At 42.6% G+C, this 21,770-nt stretch overlaps 3 protein-coding genes across 3 annotated transcripts in view; all 3 read right to left on the reverse strand.

Moving 5' to 3' along the window:
• Nucleotides 1–1,167, reverse strand: part of Dtd1 (D-aminoacyl-tRNA deacylase 1) — a 175,480-nt gene extending 174,313 nt beyond the window's left edge. The window contains exon 1 of the mRNA XM_051183259.1: nt 999–1,167. Within this exon, the coding sequence (XP_051039216.1) occupies nt 999–1,041 (43 nt within the window). The 5' untranslated portion in view covers nt 1,042–1,167. The remainder of the gene's footprint in view (nt 1–998) is intronic.
• Nucleotides 1,168–4,833: 3,666 nt separating this feature from the next.
• On the reverse strand, nt 4,834–6,047 carry Smim26 (small integral membrane protein 26). The gene is made up of 2 exons (XM_051183265.1): nt 5,936–6,047; nt 4,834–5,165 (listed from the first exon to the last, which is right to left on the reverse strand). The coding sequence occupies exons 1-2, from the start codon at nt 6,045–6,047 to the stop codon at nt 4,957–4,959; spliced, it is 321 nt and encodes a 106-aa protein (XP_051039222.1). The 3' UTR covers nt 4,834–4,956.
• A 3,934-nt stretch (nt 6,048–9,981) lies between these two features.
• Nucleotides 9,982–21,770, reverse strand: part of Sec23b (SEC23 homolog B, COPII coat complex component) — a 36,391-nt gene continuing 24,602 nt past the window's right edge. Inside the window, exons 14-20 of the mRNA XM_051183250.1 lie at nt 21,473–21,626; nt 18,880–18,957; nt 16,017–16,178; nt 14,278–14,364; nt 13,765–13,920; nt 12,832–12,897; nt 9,982–10,390 (exon numbers count right to left, since the gene is read on the reverse strand). Of these exons, the coding sequence (XP_051039207.1) occupies nt 10,301–10,390; nt 12,832–12,897; nt 13,765–13,920; nt 14,278–14,364; nt 16,017–16,178; nt 18,880–18,957; nt 21,473–21,626 (793 nt within the window). The 3' untranslated portion in view covers nt 9,982–10,300. The remainder of the gene's footprint in view (nt 10,391–12,831; nt 12,898–13,764; nt 13,921–14,277; nt 14,365–16,016; nt 16,179–18,879; nt 18,958–21,472; nt 21,627–21,770) is intronic.

The raw sequence follows: 21,770 nt of genomic DNA on the forward strand, positions 1-21,770 counted from the left end.
AACACTAGATAAGCGATGGCTCAGCAGGTAAAGGCACTTGCTGCCAAGCCTGATTCCCTGAGTTGAATACCAAAACCTACATGGTACTGACATCTCTAAATGTTCTCTGGCCTGGACACCAGCGTTCTGTTACACGTACAAATACAGACACACACTAAATAAATAAATGTGTTTTTGTTTTTTAATTTAAAAGACTAAAAGTGTGGCACCTGTTGTTTCAATTTTTTAAAATACTTTTCAAATAACTACAGTAGACATAGTAACCATCTGGATCCTGGTTGCTTCAACTAGACTACCACATTCAATTGATAACTGTCGGTTGAACGTCTTGCCCACATTAATTAGTGAAAAAAAAATAAACATGCCATCTTGAATTCTGTGGTTCTGACTCGTGGCTGAAGGAAGGGTTCAGAGAACAACATCTGCACCTAGTTGGGATACCTTCATGTATTTGCATACAACTGTCAGAGCTTAAACAATGAGCAATTCCTCATCTGTGCATTTTATCATGAGCCAAGTATCTTTAAAAAAAGAAGAGATGCAAAGGGAGGGTGCTAAATACAACATCTCAGACAGGGAGGTGGGAAACGGGGGAGTCCTATCCAGATATGCTTCCTATGTGTTGTTTGTGCAACAGTACATTCAAAAACGGGCCCTGGGGATGCTCGCAGGTTCGTTCTGCCACCTTGCCTGTACGACACACACACACACACACACACACACACACACAGAGAGAGAGAGAGAGAGAGAGAGAGAGAGAGAGAGAGAGAGAGAGAGAGAGAGATGACGATGATTATAATGATGATGACGACGATGATTAGGGTTTATGCTGTACCCAAAGCACGGAGCCTGAGCGGCCAAGCACGTGCCGGGTCTTCTCGGCCACAGCGCTGGCTGGAGCTGCCCGGCAACTCGGGGCTGAGGGAAACCCTCGCACGGAACAGCGGGTCGCGGGGGTCAGAGGCTGCTCCTCCCAGGCCCGGCCCCGCCCGACTGACCTGTGACGCTAGCCTGGGTGACGCGCTGCACCACGGCCTTCATGGCGGCGGTTGTGGCTACTGGGACAGGCCGTGTGGTCAGACCTTGCAACTCCGCCCGCAGCTTCCCGGCCGGCGCCCTCTGTCGGTAACACCCGGAAGCGCTCCGGGAGGACCCATTCCACTGAGCTGCGGTCCGCCCACGTCGGCCACACCTACCCACCAATTGGCCCCGCCCATGTCAATCACGCCCACCTGCCACCTATCCATAACCTCGCCCATCCGTGGTAGGCCCCGCCCCATCCACAGCTGAGCTCCACCTTAAATCCTTGGCGTAGTCCCAAACGGGCAGCCCAGACTCTATGACACTATGCCCAAACACACCTTAATTTCTCTGCTACTTTCTTTCTCCCTCTACTTTGCCCTGAGTTTCCTCCCATCCCAGGTTTCCCAAAAATTCCCTCTTGTTCTCCTGCCTCAGCAGCAAGCCTGTTGCTAAGTACAAAAGGATCTGCTGCTAAAATAGCCATTTAATTATAATAACTATTATGTCACGATAGTAAATAGGTATATGAGTCTAGAATTCTAATTCCTAATACAAACCTAATAATTAGCTCTATCTTATGGTTGTTAGAAAATTTGAATAAAAATAACTGTAAGGGTGCTTAGAAGGCTACAAAGAGCAACAGCTATTACTCTAGCAAGTTTTCATTACCAAAAAATATATTTGTATCCCAGTGTTAGAACACATGTTTATAATGAAAAAAAAAAACAAAAACAAAAAACAAAGATATGGGAGAAAGGGGGGAAGAAAAGAGAGAGAAGAGAGCATCCCAGCTACTTGGGATGAAGTGGGATAGAGTGTTTTAAAGGTCTAAGAGTTGAGACCACCAGTGTGAGCAACATGAGACTTTCCCTAGAAAAGAAATGGGGATATCAGAAAAAGTTTGCCTATTTCAGAATGTCTCTCCTCTACTAGCATTGGTAAATTCAGAAAAGCATTTGATAAAAAGTAAGGAGCTGTCTGTCATTTGGCCAAAAGACCCCAAGGAATGGTGTTCCCACATCTGTGATCCAAGCATTCTGGAGACAGAAGTTCAAGGCCAACCTGAGATACAGGGTGATACTTTGTCTCAAAAAAAAAAAAAAAAAGGTCCACAAACTTGTAGTGTTGTTAGGTATCCACCAGAGAAGAAGACTGCTCAGACATGGGTTTAAGCCAATAGAAAATCTTTATTAGCCTGCCCACAATTACACAAGGTGTTCATGTTCTTGTTTGATTATTTTGATTGATTTTCTTGCATGCATGTCCATGTTCAGGTGTCAGGACCCCTAGAACAGGAGTTACAGACAGTTGTGAGCCTCCATGTGGGTGCTGGGAATTTAGCTCAGGTCCTCTGGAAAAAGTCAATACTCTTAACCACTGAGTCATCTCTCTTGCTCTTTATGCTCTATTCTTACACTATTCTACTATCCGGTGTGAGTAGAAATCTAGCATTTTTTCTTTTAACAGTTCTATCCTGCCTCGGCTCTTGCCCTATCTTATTTTTCTGGAAATCCCTAAAGATGGGAGACATTTTTGTAAGGTATCTGCTGTAATCCCCAACCTTTCATTCTTTTTTTTTTTTTTTTTTTTTTTTTTTTTTTTTTTATTTTTTCCTTAATGTTTCCCAAGTACTGAGGACTTAAACCGGGGGCCTTGTTTAAGAAAGCACTCTACCAAAGACACAGCCCAGCTCACCCATTTCACACTCCCCTTCCTGTTTTACAGCTTCTTGGTCATTTAATGTGATGCCCACCACACCGTTCCAATATATTCGGTTAGTACCAACTGTTTCTTGGCCTGTGGTGGGATATGTCAACGGTTGAAATTCTTACCTACCATCCATCCCTGTGTTTCACAGGGTCTTATGTAACTAGGAGGAAAAACATTACCCAGAGCCAGGTGGTGAGGGCACACACCTTTAACCCCAGCAGAGGCAAGCAGATCTGTTTGAAACCAGCCTTGTCTATATAACTAGTTACAGGACAGCCAGGGCTACAGTGATTATGTCTGAAAAAAACACCAAAAGAGAAATGAAGCAAGGGAGGGAGGGAGAGAGGAAGGGACAAAAGAGGAGAGAGGGGGAGGGAGGAAAATAAACACTGCCCAAGGGTAGAGAGATGGCTCGGTGGTTAAGAGGTTCTATTCCAAGAACTCAAGTGGCAGCTCACAACTGTCTGCAATTCCAGTTCCAGGAGATCTGACACCTCCTTGGACACCAGTCAAGTAAGTGGTACACATACATGCTTGTGCAGGCAAAAGTCCCAAAGAACAGGTCAAGTCTAACTTAGGAGTTACATTCTGATTCATAAGACATCCAGTACCCACTGGTACCTGGTAGAGGGCTGCTTTGAATGCCCCAAGAGAACATGGAGATTTTACTCAGTCTAACCTTAGTGCAACTCCTGAAGTACTGTCTAATAGTAACATGAAAAATATGTTACATAAGCTTCTTGCAGAAAACTTAGCTTATGGAAGCTAAATGTAATTTTCAGGGCCAGAGAGATTACTCAGTAAGTCGGGTTGTTTGATGCTTGGATCCCTTGTAAAAGGTCTGATGCATAGGCATGTGTTGAATCCTAGCACAGCTACAGCACAGACAAGAGACTCTCCCAGAAGCCTGCAGTACAACTAGCCTGGGGTACATAGCACAGCAACAAAAAGAGATCCTGTTTCAAACAAGGTGGGAGGTTAGGACCAGGACCAGCATTTAAAGTTGTGCTCTGACCTCAACACTTATACTGTGGCATGTCCCTGCCCTCAAATACAAATGTGCATGTGCACACAATTTTTTTAAAGATTTGTTTGCCGTGCCCATCCTCGACCAGCAAGGAAAAACACAACTCAGGGAAGATCTTCTAGCAGTTTAATCAGGATCCTTGAACATGCTTCTTCTTCTGGCGACCCCGGGAAATGCCCGCACAGGCTTAAATCCCCTTGTGCTGACCAACCCTAGTGAGCCACGTGGACCCTGCAGATAGGCTGCTCTTATACGGAAGCAAACAAGCTGAACAGGCTTAGCCAAATAAGGACTTGTTTACGACAGAGAGCGCTCACCATCGGGAAGGTGGCTGGCGGAAGCCAGCGCCATCTTTAAGGCGCGGCACTTCGAAGCTCTCTACATTTGTTTTTATTTTAATTACATGCAGGTATGTGTATCTGTAAGGGGGAATGTGTACTTGAGCGCGGGTGCCCACTGAGGCCAAAGGATCTGATCCCCTAGAGCTATTTACAGATAACTAAAGTGCCTGATGTGGGTGCTGAGAACTGAACCCTGGTCCTCTTGAAGAGTAACAAGTATTCTTTTTTAGAGACAGGGTTTCTCTGTGTAGCCCTGGTGTCCTGGAACTCTGTAGACCAGGATGGCCTCGAACTCACAGAGATCCGCTTACTTCTGCCTCCTGGTGCTGGATTAAAGACATGTGCCACTACCACCTGGCTCAGCAAATACTCTTAACTGCTGAGCCATCTCTCCAGCCCTATAAGTAAATTTTTCAAAACTGACATTTCCAGGACAGTGAGATGGATCAGCAGGTACCCTGACGACCTGAGTTTGATCCATGGGAACAACAGTGAGAGGAGAAAACCAACTCCTGCAAACTGTCCTCTGACCTACACACACACACACACACACACACACACACACACACACACACACGCACACACACGCAAGCACGCACGCACGCACGCCATTCACAAATAGATAAATAAATGTAACTTAAAATGTAATGGTTTATATATGTCAGCCTTACAAACACAGAAAACTACCTCTTGAATTATGTATTCAGTTCCCCCAAGAATTCATTCATTGCACATTATTAACGATTATATTTTACAAAATCAAATTAAAAACATTTTTTCCACAAACACGAAATGGTAAACAAGGCATCTATCCAATACCGAGCCAAGTCCTTGTTTTCCGAATTCAGCAGCTGATCATGATTCTGGCCCAGGCCCACCAGTCCATGACTTCAGATAATCCAGGATCCTTTGAATAACCGGAACGGATTTTTCTGAATAGTGTACAAATGTTTGCACATAAGACCCTTCAATGGGCTCATTTATTTCCCTTTCTAAGTCAGAGACTTCACTTGTCAAAGCATGTGTTTTACTCCTTGAGCCATCCTTTTGCTGTTCCCCATCACCTTAAAAAAAGAAAAGAAAAGAACCTGAATTATTAACTTAGACACCAGCCATTAAAGTCTTGACCATAAACCAAAGTATGATTATGCCATCGGATACAAGGTGATTGTGTGAGCTTTAAAACCACTAACAACCTTCGTGACCAAGTAGAATTTCCAGTTTTTACACATGGCTTTATTGAGCTATATACCTAACATACCATACAAGTTCCTTTTACAAATTCAATGGTGTTAAGTCTATTCGGTCTGAGCAACCCAGTACCACAATTGATTTAGAGTATTTTCAGCCACTAAAAGTCACCTTCCATCCTAACACTCCAGTCCCTAGCAATTACACCAACTGATTTTTGTGATTCTTTCGATTTCCAACACGTATTTGAAGTTTCCGGGAGTTCCTTTTCCACCCAATAACTGGGATTATTTTAATACTCCTTGGTTGCTGTTAAGGCTTGAAACTGCTTGCTCTCCATAAGCGACAGGGTCTCAAGGAAATGAGCAGCATTCCGGCCACTGTCAGACCCAGGTGAATTCACATATTCCAACTGAACATGCGCACAGTGTTAGTCAATAAATAAGATCCAGATGACAATGCTTAGTAGTTCCTGGAGGAGTCTTGTTCTTTGCAGATTCAATCACTGCAAATTATCCCCTTATCCGCTTGCAGCAGTTTTGCTTTGCTCCAGGGTTCAAGCCCTGAAGGTCGCTTCGTTGACTCCCAGGACGATAAGTGGGAAGCCGCAGCTGCGAGGCCGAGCTCGCCGTAGAAAACCTACCTGATGTCCGGTTCCGTGTAAAGAAAACCGCCGTGCCCAGCACCGACCAGGCGCCTACTGCGTAAACGACAGACAGCCGCCGGTACCACAGGGAAGCCTGCTCAGGACGCATGTCTCAACTGCGAAGAGCCACAGGGCTCACATGGAGGAAGACCTCCCAGGGTGTCGCAGCGGCCACCAATAGGCAGCCAGCCTTAAACTTCTTCCTGCTCCGGCCGCGATGCATCAAGGGACTCGTAGTCCGCACTTAATCCGGGCTAGGACTATAGGTTTTAATCTAGGGAACCATAGTTTAAAAACTCAGATGCCAGCTGGCGACTCCACTGTATATACTATGTGATGGGGAGCAGATGGCGACTTGAAACTTCCTCACTTGCAAAATTGTAATGCCTACCCTCCATATGTCAGGCGGTATTTGAAACGGCTTACTCCATTTCCTTTTAACAGCTGTCAGATTTTGGATGACACTGTGGAACTCGCTTCTCTCCTATCCAATTCTTTGGGGGCTCCCTTGGTCCTTTTCCAATTCCACCCTATCACCCATCATTGCGGCTTTTCATACTATTGGCTTTCATCCAACCCTCCCTCATACAAAGGTGCATATATCTTCAAAAAAAGAAAAGAAAAAAGAAAAAAGCCTCGATTCCATCGACTGCCTGGCACTGTGTTTTGCAGGTACCAAGTGCTGAATTCCTATTGACGCATCTCGACATGCTGAACAAGGTCCTGCAGGATTTATGTCTTGTTGCAGCTAATGATTCCCATGGGACTTTGCTCCAAACTTTTTCTTTAGTGCTTCTTCCAAGCAAAATTTGTCACACCACCAGTAGACTAAATAATCTGAGAGCAAATCTGAGGTGTCTACCTGGAGCTGGCTGGGTGACCTGCTTTGAATATTTCAGACACACTCAAACTTGACTTGTAAAACCATTGACACCACTGACTCTGTCTGTATGCTCCTCTGGTGGCTTCAAAAAGATCTCCCCTGTTCTCTTCTAGGGTCCCTTTTTATATTTGTTTACCCTACAAAAATATATACCTATAACATTTAACTCAAAAGAAGTTGTGTGTTTAAATCTAAAAGATAAAATTATAAACCTAGAAGCAAGCACAAAAGAAAAATCTTGGCCATCATGGAATGGCTGAAGATTTCTTGGGATACAAGAAGCAGAAACCACAAAATAAAAGCTGATTAATTGGACTTAAAAGTCAGTTGAGAGGAATGAAATCAAGCCACTGAATAAAAAAAAATTTAAGGTCAGAGGTTGACATCAGAGCTCTTCCTTAATCACTCCACCTAATTTTGTGCCATGGCCACAGGTAAGCCCAGGGATCCTGTCCCCACTCCCCAGGACTGGTGCTGGGTGGGGAGCTCAGGTCCTCCCGTTTGTGCAGGAAGCACCAAGCCAGCTCCCCAACGCAGCTGAGCAGCTGGAATTCTAACTGATGCAAGCAGAAAATGTTATGTCGACTTTACAAAGCTGACGGGTACTTTCTTTTCAAAAGTATTTGTCTTTTTATGTGTATATGTGTGAGAGTGTATGCTGTGTGTGTGTAGGCAGTTATGAGACATCTGACATAGGTGCTGTGACCTCAACTCAGGATCTCTGTAAGAATAGCAAGCACTCTTTTGATCATTAAGCTCTCAACCGCCCCTAAAGCTGAACATACAAATTATTCCATTCAACTCCATTCCTGTTACTTCCTCAAGAAAGTTCATGTCCAAAGAGGCCTGTGCACAGTGTTCACACATATTTTATTCACAGTAACAAAAGCAGAAATGAAATGTCTGAGTAAAGATAGATATAAAGTTATATACCACTTGGCAACATATATCAATCTCAGATGGATTAGTGTAAATGAAAGGCAAACAGATGTAAACCTAAAATCAAAATAGAGGGGGAAAGTTGGTCAGTAGTCTATGGCCAACACATAGGTTTCATCTATCAAGACGGATTGAATTGTATACTTAACTAGGTAAAGTTATTGAATGTAAAATATATCTCAATGCTGTTGTAATTGTATTATTTCACACCTGCCTACTTTATAGGGTTAACAACATTGTTGTAGTCTCTCTAGAGCCTCTGCTCACTGTACACAGACCCATTGACTGTTAGTCTACTGAACAATTCTAGAGTGTATATCACACAAGCTCCTTAAAATGTTCAGAGCTGAACTTATGAATGCTACCTGGAGAACGTTTCTCCTTCTGCTCCTTAATTAAGGCAATGATTGCATTGACCCCTGCTTGTCTGAGAGCTCAGCCATTACCTCTGAACACTCTTCTGTCCCATCCTTCCTGCCATTCAAGTCCTAGTTTTTCAACCTAAGCCCCAGTCTGAGGTAAGTCACGGGCCTGCCTTGATTTCAAATAGAGCTCAGGGTCTTCATGAGGTACACTGGGCTCAGTGGTATCCACTTAGAGGGAGCATTCAGCGCCTTGCCCCCACTGGAACTCAAAGGTAAGACTGTCTGGCCATGTCTTCTCTATCAGCAGTCACTCCGTAATGCTCACATCTCACTTTACTGGAGAGATACCTGGCCAAGCTGGAATTATTATATGCTCTCTCCTGTTAATTTGTAACAGATAGGTCCAATAAGGAAATTTTAGTTCCAACCTACTTACAGTTTTATGGACTTTTCTACAAGATGTGTCTCAATGGAAAATTATATAAAAATATTCTCTGGAAAAGAAAATATTATATAAACTCTTTCACCTAAAATATAACTGTTACATAGTAAAGCACAGAGCAGAGACATAGGAGCTGAAAAGGTGGACAACTATCACCGGTCCAGGTGGCCCAACACCCAATTCATAGTTCTCCTTCAGTTTGCACTTAGGACTCACTCTCTTCTTCCCTTTGGGGCTGGCAAGATGGTTCAGTGGGTAAAGACACTTGTTGCCAAGACTGGCGGCCTGAGCTTATTCCTGAGACCCACCAAGGTGGAAGCAGGGAGCCACCTCCTGCACAATGTCCCCTAACCTCCATGAGCATGCATGAGCATGCTTGCCGGGCTCTCTCTGTCTCTGTCTCTCTCTCCATCTCGTTGTATTTCTTTGTGTCGTTCCCTCTGTTACAAACACATAGAGTATTAAAACATGAAAGAGATTTGATCATCTGGAAAGTTTTCCTTCAAGTGACACGAGAAATGACTGACATTAAACTACTACCTGGCTCCAACGTGAACACTATTTACATCATCACAACTGGACAAATGCATCCTTCAGTTTTTACAATCAACTTCTACATGAAAAATAGAATTATGGCGTTAGGTTAGAAATACATTATATAAGTCTTGATCAAATAAAAATAAAAGTACAGCTAACAAAAATTGGAGGGTAGGGAGGAATTTCTTAACATGCTCATAGAACAAAAGCAGGAACTGAAAGATTGGCTAAAAACAAATACATCGCCAACAAAACACATGGAAGAGAAGGTTGCACATGGTTACATCCAAAGAATGGTCTGGGTTTAGGAAATGGAGGGAATTTATTTAATATAAGCTCTTTAGGATAAGATTTTGTTTTGACATATATGTATGTATGACACACACACACACATATATATAGAAGCATCACACACATATATATAGAAGCATATACTCATATATCTGTAAAATTTTGATTAAAAACACAGTACTCATTCCAGGTAGTTTGGTGTCCAGAATAAATGTGTCATCACTGTTGAGGCCTCTTAGACCCATCAGCAAGTCCTGAAGTCTGCCTACATGGGACTGTTGCCATGACAGTTACAGTGAATCAGTAGGTGCCCTGCAAATCACGCCAACAAAGATCTTGCTTCACACATTTCATATTATTCTCATATCTTCTTAGCATTTAGATGATGAATGAAGATCATCAAGGTCAGAAAAGAGCCCTTGAGGAACATCCCCCAACACACACACACACACACACACACTCACGCACACACACACGCTCTCTCTCACACACACTCTTCTCATACACACCCTTCTCTCTCGCTCGCGCGCACGCGTGCGCACACACACACAGATAAAATCTGCATTAGTGCTATTTTAGTCAATGCTCTTTTCACCCAGATTTATTTCCTTTATGATCATTAAGGCTCACTTAAACAAGCAGCCAAAAATACATAAACTCTGATTTTATAAAGACTCTAATAAAACATTAAAGTACAAAAGGTAAGTAAACATCTACAATTAGCAGAACATTTCATGTGTAGGAAAACAGGCAGAGAAGGACTACAAATAAATTATAACCTGAAGACATACATATAAAAAAAAAAATTCCTTGGGTTATTTATTAGAATCTTCCAGAAAGGTGAAAGGAATGTTGCTAAGGTAATATCAACAGTATGAGCATAGTTTCTGGGCTGCACTGGCAGTTTAGGAGGCACTGGACACAGCCAGCTTCTTCAAGTGATCCATGAACACCTGCAGGCTCACGTCGTCCGTCAGGATGGGCGCTCCAGTTTCCTGAAATGCAACCACAAAGGCTTACTGACCCAGTCCTCAACAGCCACGTAGGACTCCCTGCTGCTCGATGCCTTCTGCCTGGGAATACTCATAGGTGTCACCTTGGTTCCTCACCACTCTGTCCTCTGCCTGGCTAATCTCATTCACCAGAAGCATTCTTTTCTCTAACCCCTTTCCTGAGATCTGACCGTTCCTGACCACTGTCAACAGTATTTGAGTATATGGCTATCTATTTCATCCCTCCCCAGAGTCCTACAGACCATCTCAAATCATCCAGAGCTCCCACCAGTTGTGAGCCCTCCGAGGCCTGTACACCATCCCCTCATGGAGCACACCACTGCCAGCACCACACCTCTTTCTAGAGTGTTCTACTCTAACAGAAAGGTGTCACAGGCAAGTAAATGAGTGACAACACCAACAGATGCTATTTGTGATATCAGAAACACTTATGATTTAATTAATGCTCTGGGGGAAAAGACTGGATAGAAATGGCAGTTTGCAGGCAAGATCTCAAATTTGTAAAGAAATAACATTATGTACATCATGAAATATTTAGTTTGTACTACCTAAGAAGTAGCTAGAAATATGGTTATGGATAGTTTCTTTTTTTCTTTCCTATAATTCAGTAATCCTGGGGAAAAAATCATGATGACAGAGGAACAGAAATTCCAAACATATTTTAGCACCACAGTCATAGAAACAGATTACTTACATTGTATTATCTAAGCAAAGACTTTATTAATGCCATTGCAAAGAAAATTATTAGAGACACAGAAGACATTTGGTTAAAGGGCAAACACACTAAGAAAATATAATAATCCTAAATATGTACACACCTTAGTCTTAACAACAGTAGGAAAGCAAATGATCTGGTTAGACCACAGACAAATGACAGAGACATTTCAAAGAAGACAAGCAGACTGCACACAAGCCACTTGTGATGAAAATAGATGTTCATCATCATCAATATAAATTAAAGCCAGCAATAGCTGAGTTAGGGCATGCACACCTAGAATGCCAGCATGTTAAAGGCTGAGGTAGGTAAATCACAGTGTGAGGCCTTTGTCTCAAAAAACCAAGGACTGAAGATGCAGCTCAGTGGTACAGTGCTGACCTATTACACAGACCCTGGTAGACAGAGCACCATACAGCTACATGAATATACAAAATGCAAGTAATAACACCACCAAATTCTGGCAACAAAACTACATCACTCAGCCAGAGATAGTAGGGATGTGAAGAGGCGTAGCTGCTTTCAAAAAAACTGTAGCAATTTCTTTAAAATACTAAACACACAACTATCATAGAAGCTATCAAATATACTCCTGTGCCTCTATCTCAAAGAAATGAAGTCATGTTCAAATAAAACCTGTATTTAATTGTTTACAGCAATTATATTCCTAGGAGCTCAGAAATGTGAATACCCTAGATGTCCTTAAATTGTTGCATGACCAAACAAGTGTGGGATATGTATGTACATTTTGTGGATTACTACTCTGCGAATACAAAAGAATGGATTATTAATGCACATAGCAACATGGAGCAATCTATAGATAATTACACTTGAGTGAATAAAACAACTATAACAGCGAATCTACTGTATGACCATATATTTATGTTTTTTTAGTGTGTGTGTGTGTGTGTGTGTGTGTGATGCTAAGATGGGCTTGTGCATGTTAGGCAAGTGCTCTACCACTGGTCCACTGGCCTATGTTCCTAGTCCTATGTAACAGTCTAAATAACAAATGTTAAGGATGGGAGAATGTGGTGATGGTTATGGAAGGCAATATGAGAGATCATCATAGTGATGGTGATTTCTGTACCATTGATAATATCCTGGATATGATATTGAATTATTAATTTTCAGAATGTAACCATTAGTTTAAAAATTAGTGACAGGGATCTCTTAGTATTATTACGATTTGATTTTCTTGAGACAGGGCCTCACTAGCCCTGGCTAGCCTGGAACTCAGAGATCCACCTGCCTCTGCAAGCTGGGTACCAGAATTAAAGACATGTACCACTATGGCCAATTTTTTGTATTATTTCTTATGAATGCAGATAAATGGAAACAGTTATTTCAAAAACCAAGCTTAATTTAAAACATTTTAAGGATCATTGAAAGAGAAACTAATTTAGAGACTAGTTAGGCAAAGGAGTAAGGCTGAAGGTGAAGAAAAGACATCAATCGGGAGTAGATGATGCCCGCAGGTTCGTGCATGTGGACAGAGGTACAGAGGACGTAGTGGTGCGTGCTGCCTGCCCCTGACACAGTAAGCTGTGTATAGAGACCCAAGCAGGCAGCACCCTAGTCCCACCACAACTATGTTACTTGCAGCCCATATCCCAACAGAGTCGTCCTGTCTGAACCAAAACAGGATTCAAACAAGCTTTAAATAAAAGTAGTTTGACCTTCTCCCCAGACATGTGGCGATTCTTACCTGTCCCCAAGCATACAAGTTATTGTGTGTCTGAGATGGATTAACTTTAGACAGCAGGAATCGAGCCTTTAAAAATAAAAACATTTTAGGGATTAAAAGTGCTATTAGTGCACAAAAATGCCAAGTTTTTACATTTATTTAAATTAGATTTCTTTTTTTTTTCTTTTTTCCTCTTTTCTTTTTTTCTTTTCTGTTTAGAAATCTATTGCTTTTATCTTAAGCCCATTGGCTCCCTATCTACAAATGATCCAGACATACTGATAATTTTCATATAAGTACATACATTTAACAGGAAATCACACTAAACATAGTGAGGCACACGTGTAGTAGTTTGAATGTAATTGGCCCCCATAACCTCCTAGGGAGTGGCACTATTAGGAGCTGTGACCTTGTTGAAGTAGGTGTGACCTTGTTGGAGGAAATGTGTCACTGTAGGGGCTTTTAGATCGACTAAGCTCAGACTATAACTAATTCAGTTCATTTCCTGTTGCCTTCAGATCAAAATGTACCTCCATCTCCTCTCTCAGCTCCTTCTCTGGCACCATGTCTGCCTGCATGCCACCACGTCCCACCTTGATGACAATGAGCTGAACCTCTGAACTGTAAGCCACCCAATTAAATGTTTTCTTTATAAGAGTTGCTGTGGTCATGGTGTCTTCACAGCAATAGAGCACTGACCAAGATATGTAAGAAACAAATGCATGAGGAGCATGAGTTCGAGGCCAACCTACACTACACAGTGAGTCTTAGACCAGCCTGGAAGTAAAATAAACACCTACCAAAAAACTGTACAAAGCTCATAGCTGGAAGAATACCTGTATGTAAATTTATGCCACCACATAACACTGCAACCAGTCTACTTACATTAATACCCATAAGAAAGATCATCAAACAACAAGAAAATCCATTAGACCTAGAATGGGGCTCACCCACCTGACTGCCACCGTGTTCCGTGTTGATATAACGTGGCATCGGGAAGCGTGCTTGCAGAATTTCTTGTGCATCATCCAGTGGTGCCTGCAGAAGGTGCTTGAAGTTTTCATACTCAGGCATGTCCTGGTATCCAGCTTTCCGCCACTGGGCTATGGTCTACACCAAAATAAACCAATCAAAATTGCTGTTGAAGTGCTGATAGCAGTCTTCATCGCCACGTGAGACACTCTTCCACTAACGCCATCCCAAACAGGCTGCCAGTGAAGAAGTTTGCGATGGTGGAAAGAAAAATGACTCCCCAAGCTGTGTTCACTCCTTCTCTCTCTCTCTAAATGACTCCCCAAGCTGTGTTCATTCTTTCTCTCACTCTCTCACTCTCTCTTTCCCTCTCTCTCTCTCTCACACACACACACACACACACACACACACACACACACACACACACAAAGTCCAAGTAAATAACAGGAAAAAACAAAATAGGAATCAAGAAAGAAACTGATGATAGCATCTTACCTCACCAAGATAAATGACAATTTGGAAGAAAGTATCCATCAGCAGAATTCGGTCAGCTAGAATGCTGCTGCTGTCCAGGAGTACAGGCTATGGAAGAAGACAGGTGGCATTGTCCTCCCTCTCTACACAGGAGCCACTCCAGCCCCACACGTACAAGTTCACAAAAAAGCAAGGAAGCTATTTACAAACAGTTCCAGCACAGGGCTGTCCCTCCTCACACACTGCTACAATCCACTCCCCAAACTGGCAGCTCTAAATCTCAGTGTTGTAGAAGACACAGGCCACTGACACTCCTTCATTAAACAGGGATAGAAACTGATGCTAGCTTGTGGTCCAGAAGCCAGAACATAATTTTGAGCTTTCTCTGTTACAGAACTATCCTTAATCAGTTATCTTTTCTCAACTACCACAGCTAGTTAGAATGAACAAAGACACCTGTATAAAAGAATTTAATGCAAGTTTTCAAAGTTTACCACAATATATATTTCATGCCTGGCAGTGATAGCACACACCTTAAATCCCAGCACTCAGGAGGCAGATGTAGGTAGATCACTGTGACTTGAGACCAGCTTGGTCTACAAGAGCTAGTTCCAGGACAGCCTCTAAAGCCACAGAGAGACCCTGTCTCGTAAAACCAACCCCCGGCAAAAAAAAAAAAAAAAAAAAGTATATTTCATGATGAATTTTTATTTTAATAGCAAAAGTAACTTGTACTCATTTCAGAAAATGTGTAGTTGAAAACAAGAAATACTGATATTTTGGTTTGTTATTCTTTATTTTCTTTATTGTTCTTTATTTTCATAGGCTTTTAGTATATGTAACTTAGAATTTATTTTGTTGTAGAATTTATTTTGTTGTTACACCTTTTTAGTTTGAAATCCTTATCAGTTTTATTTGCAGGTTGGTGAACGTTCCACTCCAGTTTTTAAGGCCTTTCTGCTTTAGTCACACTGATCTCACCAGCAGTACCGAGTAGAGCCACCTAGAGCCAGAGCAATCTAAGCCAGCAGCTCACTCCACAAGCATCTTTTCATTTCTTCCTTTCCATTATTTCTCTCCTCTTACACGTGTCTCAGGATGGTTTTGCTTTTGCTCACATATTTCTCAGTTAGGTTTTAAGGAGATTACATTTCTTCCAGCCTGTTTTCCACAAGGCATTTTTTCTATACTAAAAAGTTTCTACTTTGTTTTTTCTTTTTTTTTTTAACCATGTAGCACTTTTACATTTTACTAAGTTATATAAATCATGTGACAATTTCTTAGAATACATAACTATTTTCCTAATACTGAGTACTAGGATTGCCATCTGGTTCCTTTTTTCTTCAGTGCGAGAACCAGGTCTTCATGCACTTAAGGCACGCTCTCTACCAGCCTCAGATCCTCTTCTAGTAGTTCATTTCCTTGTTTCTTTGCATAAAACCTTCTCTGTGTTCATACTCATATCTCTTATCTTTTAGATACTTCACAAGGGTTGGAATTACTGGGCAAAGTATATGAACTCATAACATTGTGGGGGGGGGGTCCCTCAATTTATTCCTGCTTTTCACATACCAAAAACAGCTTTAGTATATATTCTGGGTTTTCCTAAGTCTTTTAATAGCAATATAAAGTTACTATAAACTCAAGGTTTTGTTTACAGTTCTGCTCTAAGACTATATTTGGTAAAGGAAAAAACAAAAACAAAAGTCCTCAGGATTAAGCCATGGCATTCTCAGAAAAGCATGCACACCCAGCCTTACCTCTGGTGGTCCATGGAAGGAGTAAGAATAGAGAATGGGCTGGATCATGATGAGGGACTGGGTCAGATCCTGCCTGGCAAAATGGTGTCTATAATAGGATGACTCATCAGGACTGTTGTTAAATACTTGAAGAAATGGAGATCTTCTCAGATGGAACATGAACTGCATGGACCAAAGAAAAAGACAAAAAAATACATCTGTGATGCTGGACACACAGAGCCATCTACTCTGGATCTCTAAAACATGGAACCTGGGCACTGAGAAAAATACCTTTGTATTCACAGAAACACAGAAAGAGTAGAGGCAGAGGTGGTGGAGGGGGAAATGGGGAGTACCTTTTACTGAGTATACAATTCCAGGGGGTTTTGCTCGTTTTATGACATGATGATCTACGTGTCTGTTCTCAAACCTAAGACCCTCCAAATGCTAAAATTACAAGCATGTGTCACCATATTTGGCTCAGTAATATAAAAAAACAAAAAATTAGAGCTCTGGTACACAAGAATGTGTACTGCTGGAGAGATGGCTCAGCAGTTAAGAGCACTGACTGCTCTTCCAGAGGACCAGGGTTCAATTCTCAGCACCCATATGGCAGCTCACAACTGTCGAACTCCAATTGCAGATGGTCAGACACCATCACACAGACATACATTCAGGCAAAACACCAACATACACAAAATAAATAAATAAATCATAAAGAAGAATGTGAATGTATTTATTACCACAGTTACACATTTCAAAGGGGTTAGGATGATAAACAAGGATAGAGATCTGCTACTCCTGCACAGGATCTGAGTTCACCTCCCAGCACCCAAGTCAGACGGCTCACAACTACAAGTAATTCCAGCACTCAGGGGTTCACTGCTCTCCCTGAAGGTACTGTACTCTCGTGCACATAACCACACACATATCCCTCCACGCACAAACTGAATCTTTTTTTTTTTTTAAATGATTAGTTTGTGCTGGGCAGTGGTGGCTCATACCTTTAACCCCAGCACTCAGGAGGCAGTCTGGCCTACAGAGTGAATTCCAGAACAGCCAGAGCTACATGGAGAAACTATCACTCTCCACTTCTTCTTATTGAGGCAAGTTTTCTTATTTGAACCCTTACTTGCCAGTAGGTTACCCTAGTTATCCAGCTTGCTCTGCAGACCCCATCTCTAACTGCTGAGCACTGGGATTATAAATAGCCATCACATCCACCCAGCTTTTATTCAGGCACTGAGAATCTCCTTAGGGCTCAAGATGATAAACTGTCTTTTTTTTTTTTTTAACCACAATTTTAAAGATGTCTTAGAATTGTTGCTTTTAAGTGTCACTTTCAGGCATTTTGGTTTTTTGTTTTGTTTTTTAAAAACAAAGATCATGGACTCCTAATCCTCCTGCCTCCACTTCCCAAGTGCTAAGATTATAGGTATATGCCATTATGCCCAGGTAAGATTTTTTTTTTTAAAATAATAATGGCCCTTTTCCAGTGTTTGTTTCGTCGTCGTCGTCCCCCCCCCCAAAATATGGGTATTTGCTTTCATTTATGTCTATGCACTATGTGCTTGCAGTCCCTGAGGAGGCAAGAAGAGGGAGTCAGATCCCCTGGAACTGAAGTTCCAGACAGTTGATAGTTGTCGTGTAGATGCTAGGAATTGTACCTATATCCTCTGAAAAAGCAGTCAGTGATCTCAACTGCTCAGCCATCTCTTCAACCCCTTAAAGACTTATTTCACTTTTAATTATGGGAGTAGAGACATGTGCACATGAGTGTAGGTGTCCAGAGTGCAAAAGTGTCAGATCTCCTGGAGCTGGAGTTTTCTGTAATTGTGAGTCACCTGACATAAGTGCTGAGAACCGAACTCGGGTCCTCTGAAAAGAGTAATACACACTTAACAATGGAGCCACCTCTCTAGCCCTTCCAGATGAGACTTTATTTTTATTTTACGTATATGTGTGTTTCTATGTCACATATGGGTGCCCCAGAATGCCACAAGAGGGTGTTGAGTCCTTGGAGCTGGAGTCACCACCTGATGTTGGTACTGGAAACCCAACTTAGGTCCCCTAAAGGCAGCAACCAGTTGTGCCTGAGCTATCTGTCCATCCCTAGCTAAAATTCTTTTGTTTGTTCTGGTTTTTAATAAACTCTCCCATGAAGGAGTACAGTATGGAAACACTAGCTGAGGGGACTTTAATGATTTCTTCTACTGAGCATTCTAAGGTAAAAGGACCCTCTCATGCTGTGCTCAACCCTCAAAGCCTCAAATGTGCTTTTCCCTTGGGTTTATTTTCTTTGGGAACAGATAATCTCTCTCGAGCAAGTCCCTGGAGAGTACGGGACTTCTCCAGCTCACGTCCCTGGAGGGTGGAGGCTCTGGGAGGATCCAGTGGACCCAGGTGGTGGGCACAAGCAGATCTGTCTGCTTTCCACACTGGCTTTTCAAAGAGAGTTCTCCAATGGCAAGTCTTTCACAGCTTTAAAGAGATTTCAAGTCACTGTTTCAGGCCAACTCCTCTCTTCTAAAGATGAGGAAGCACACTCACAAAGGTCTCAGACCTAATCTAAGAGCAGCAGCCAGGCCAGTGCTGGCATTCCACCCTGACTGGCCAGCCCAGGGCATTCACCCCACAACTCATCATCCCAGCTCAGACCCAGGCTCAGACCCAGGCACCTGAAAGTCCCAGGATCCCAGCTATTGCTGCTTTCATGTACAAAGCACTATCCAAGTGCTGTACACTTGGTTGGCTTCAACAGAAGGTGTGAGGGCCTGTTATTATAGTCCGTCTCAATTGTAAGTCTTCTTTGCTCTCAAGAACAGAACAGCTCAGCTCTAACAATTCATTCTTGTATAGTTATCTTTAAGACCACAGATCTTACCTGAGGATACAGAGAAAAGGAGTCCGACAATCTGAAAGACGTGGGGTCTTCTTTGTTATACTGCCCGAACTTCTGACACTGTTATAAGAAAATAGGAAAACGAAGAGTCTAAGAAAAGACACAGTCCAAACAGCTATCAAGTGTCCCTCTTCTCACAAATTCTAGACGAGCATACCTCAGGCATGAAGAGCAGACAAATTACCAGGTCTTGTTAAAAGACCGACCCTGATGACTACAGATAGAGTTCAGTGCTGGAACACTTACTTAGCATGCTCAAGGCCCTGGATGCATTCCCAGGGTTTGAGGGTAGGGGGGGTCCCTCTGGGGTAAGAGTGGGGGATTCTAAATCTCAAGCCAACTGGAGGCAAGCTGGCCTGAGGATCACAGATGTGTTCAGCAAGCTCTCGGAGGCCTCTCCATATGAAAATCCTGAAAGACCATGAAAACTAGCAATTACACATCAACCTTGCCATTCTCTAGTATTACAACTCAATTGTCTTTCTTCTTTCAATGATAGGTTTCTGAACCAGGAATGTATTCCTGCTTTATTTAGTTAGTTAGTCAGCTAGCTAGTTATTTATGCTTTTTGAGACAGGGTCATACTAGCCTCAAATGCTTGGAGATTCTCCTGCCTTCCAAGTGCTGAGATTACAGTCATGCACAACCATGTCCAGCCTTGCCTTTATTTCTGATCAAACATTCGCTCCTAACACTAGAGACCTAGGCCCTGGCATATTCACAAAACCCTATTCCTAACCATTAGCTTTCTCTTATCAAAGCTAGTGTCCTTTCCCATTCCCCATCTTCTTGAGCTTCCTTGTACTGTTAGCCTCATGGCTTTCTAAACACCTTAAAACTATCTCTAGAAGCCAGTACGATGGCTCAGCAGGGAGCAGGTACATGCCACAAAATCTGACAAACTGAGTTCTGATCCCTGCCATCCATACGGTGGAAGATGAGAACCAACTCCCACACATCTCTGACCTCCACTTGTACACCATGGCACACACATGCATGTGCATGCACACACACACACTCACATACATGTAATTAGAAAAGAACTTTCTCATTCAGCTGCTAAAATAGTTGCTTTACACTCTGTCATCCTCTTTCCCAACAGCCCTGTGTTCAAGGCTCCCTGTCCTCCTCTGGACTGCTCACGGGTTAGTCCAATCTCCACTGCTTCATCTACAAATGAACACAAGAAACAGACCAATGTCATCCAAATCCCTCCCTCAGTGTTGCCCGTGTTCCAATAACTACATGATCTCCTTCCTTGGAAGAGACATTATTACATTCTTAGGTTGGAGGCTGGAGTGGGCTCGGAAGATGGCTCCATGGATAACAGCCTTGCTGCTCTTACTGAGGACCAGATTGCAGTTCCTACCTCCCACTTCAGCACTTTAGCAGCTTACAGTGCTTGCAGCCCCAGCTCTAGAGGCTCCAATGCCTTCTTCCAGGACCTACTTGCATGTGTGCATTCACACAGATGTAAAAGAAACATCTTCAACCCACCCTAAAGTTGCTCCCACCTCCTGCACTCTACCCCAGAACCATCCTGCAGTTATCCACACCTGAAATGCAAGGTGTAGTGATCTGAATGTGTCCCCAGTCTGTGACTGGAGAAGATTAAGAGTATGGTCAGAACTGGGTGATGGTGGCACACACCTTTGATCCCAGCACTCAGGAGGCAGAGGCAAGTAAATCTCTGTGGGTTCAAGACCAACCTGCTTGATCTACAAAGCTAGTTCCAGAACAACCAGGGCTACACAGAGAAACCCTGTCTTGAAAAACCAAACAAATACATACAAACAGAAAACACACACACACATTAAAATGGTCATTCCATTCCTATCACCACTGGCCTGTCTCATCTCTCTGCATAATGGTGATGCTACATGTAAACACAAGCACCATACCTATCTTAAGAAGGGATTCTTAAAAATCACATGCAAGTAGCTCAAGAGATGGTACAGGGGTTAAGAGAGTACTTATTGCTCTTACAAAGGACTAGGTTTCAGTTCCCAGCACCCATAAAGTGGCTAACAAGATCCAGTTCTATGAGATCCAACCCTTCTTCTGAACTCTACTGGCCCAAGGCACATATGTGATGCACATATATACATGCAGAGAAAACATTCATACATATAAAATAAATTTAAAAGAAAAAAAATAAGCTGGGTGGAGTTGGTTCACACCTTTAACACCAGCACTCTGGAGGCAGAGGCAGGCAGATCTCTCTGTGAGTTTGAGGCCAGCCTGGTCTATTGGCAAGTTCCAGGACAGCCAAAGCTACAGAGAGAAGAAACCCTGTTCCTAAAAAAAGGAAAATAAAAAGAATCACACATGTGTCTTGAGTCAGTTCCAAGGGTATCCAACACCTTCTTATTCCCACAGACACAGGTTCCTACGCACACCTGGTATATATACATATACTCAGCCATGTGCATGCATCCGCACACCCACACAAATAAGTAAACAAACAAAAGGTTTTAAAAACTTAAAAAAAAAAATAGGCTTAAGTGGGAATTTTCTTTTCTTAAAGGTAGAAGAGCCACAAGGACTATACTCAATGCCATTGTTCTCAGTTTACCAGTCGGATGAGTTGTCGATCCAGCCACCGGAGCACATCAGGTCCCTCCTCTGACTCTGCCCGGAACACTCCAAGCCGTGCCATCAAGACTGCTGCAGCCTCCTGGTCAAATGCTGCTTCTATGTGCCTCAGCTGACTCTGTGCATCTGCCCAGCTGACAATTAACCCAAGGTTAGTGTGCACTTTGGAGCGGGAACTACCAGAGGCTAGATCTCTGCTCAGGTAAATTCAGACCCTGTCCCTTTGTCCAAGACAAGGTGGAACTACATTGTCATTAAGGAAGTTTGATAATCACTTT

This window comes from Phodopus roborovskii, unplaced genomic scaffold (genome assembly GCF_943737965.1).
Source record: "Phodopus roborovskii unplaced genomic scaffold, PHOROB, whole genome shotgun sequence".
Taxonomy (NCBI): domain Eukaryota; kingdom Metazoa; phylum Chordata; class Mammalia; order Rodentia; family Cricetidae; genus Phodopus; species Phodopus roborovskii.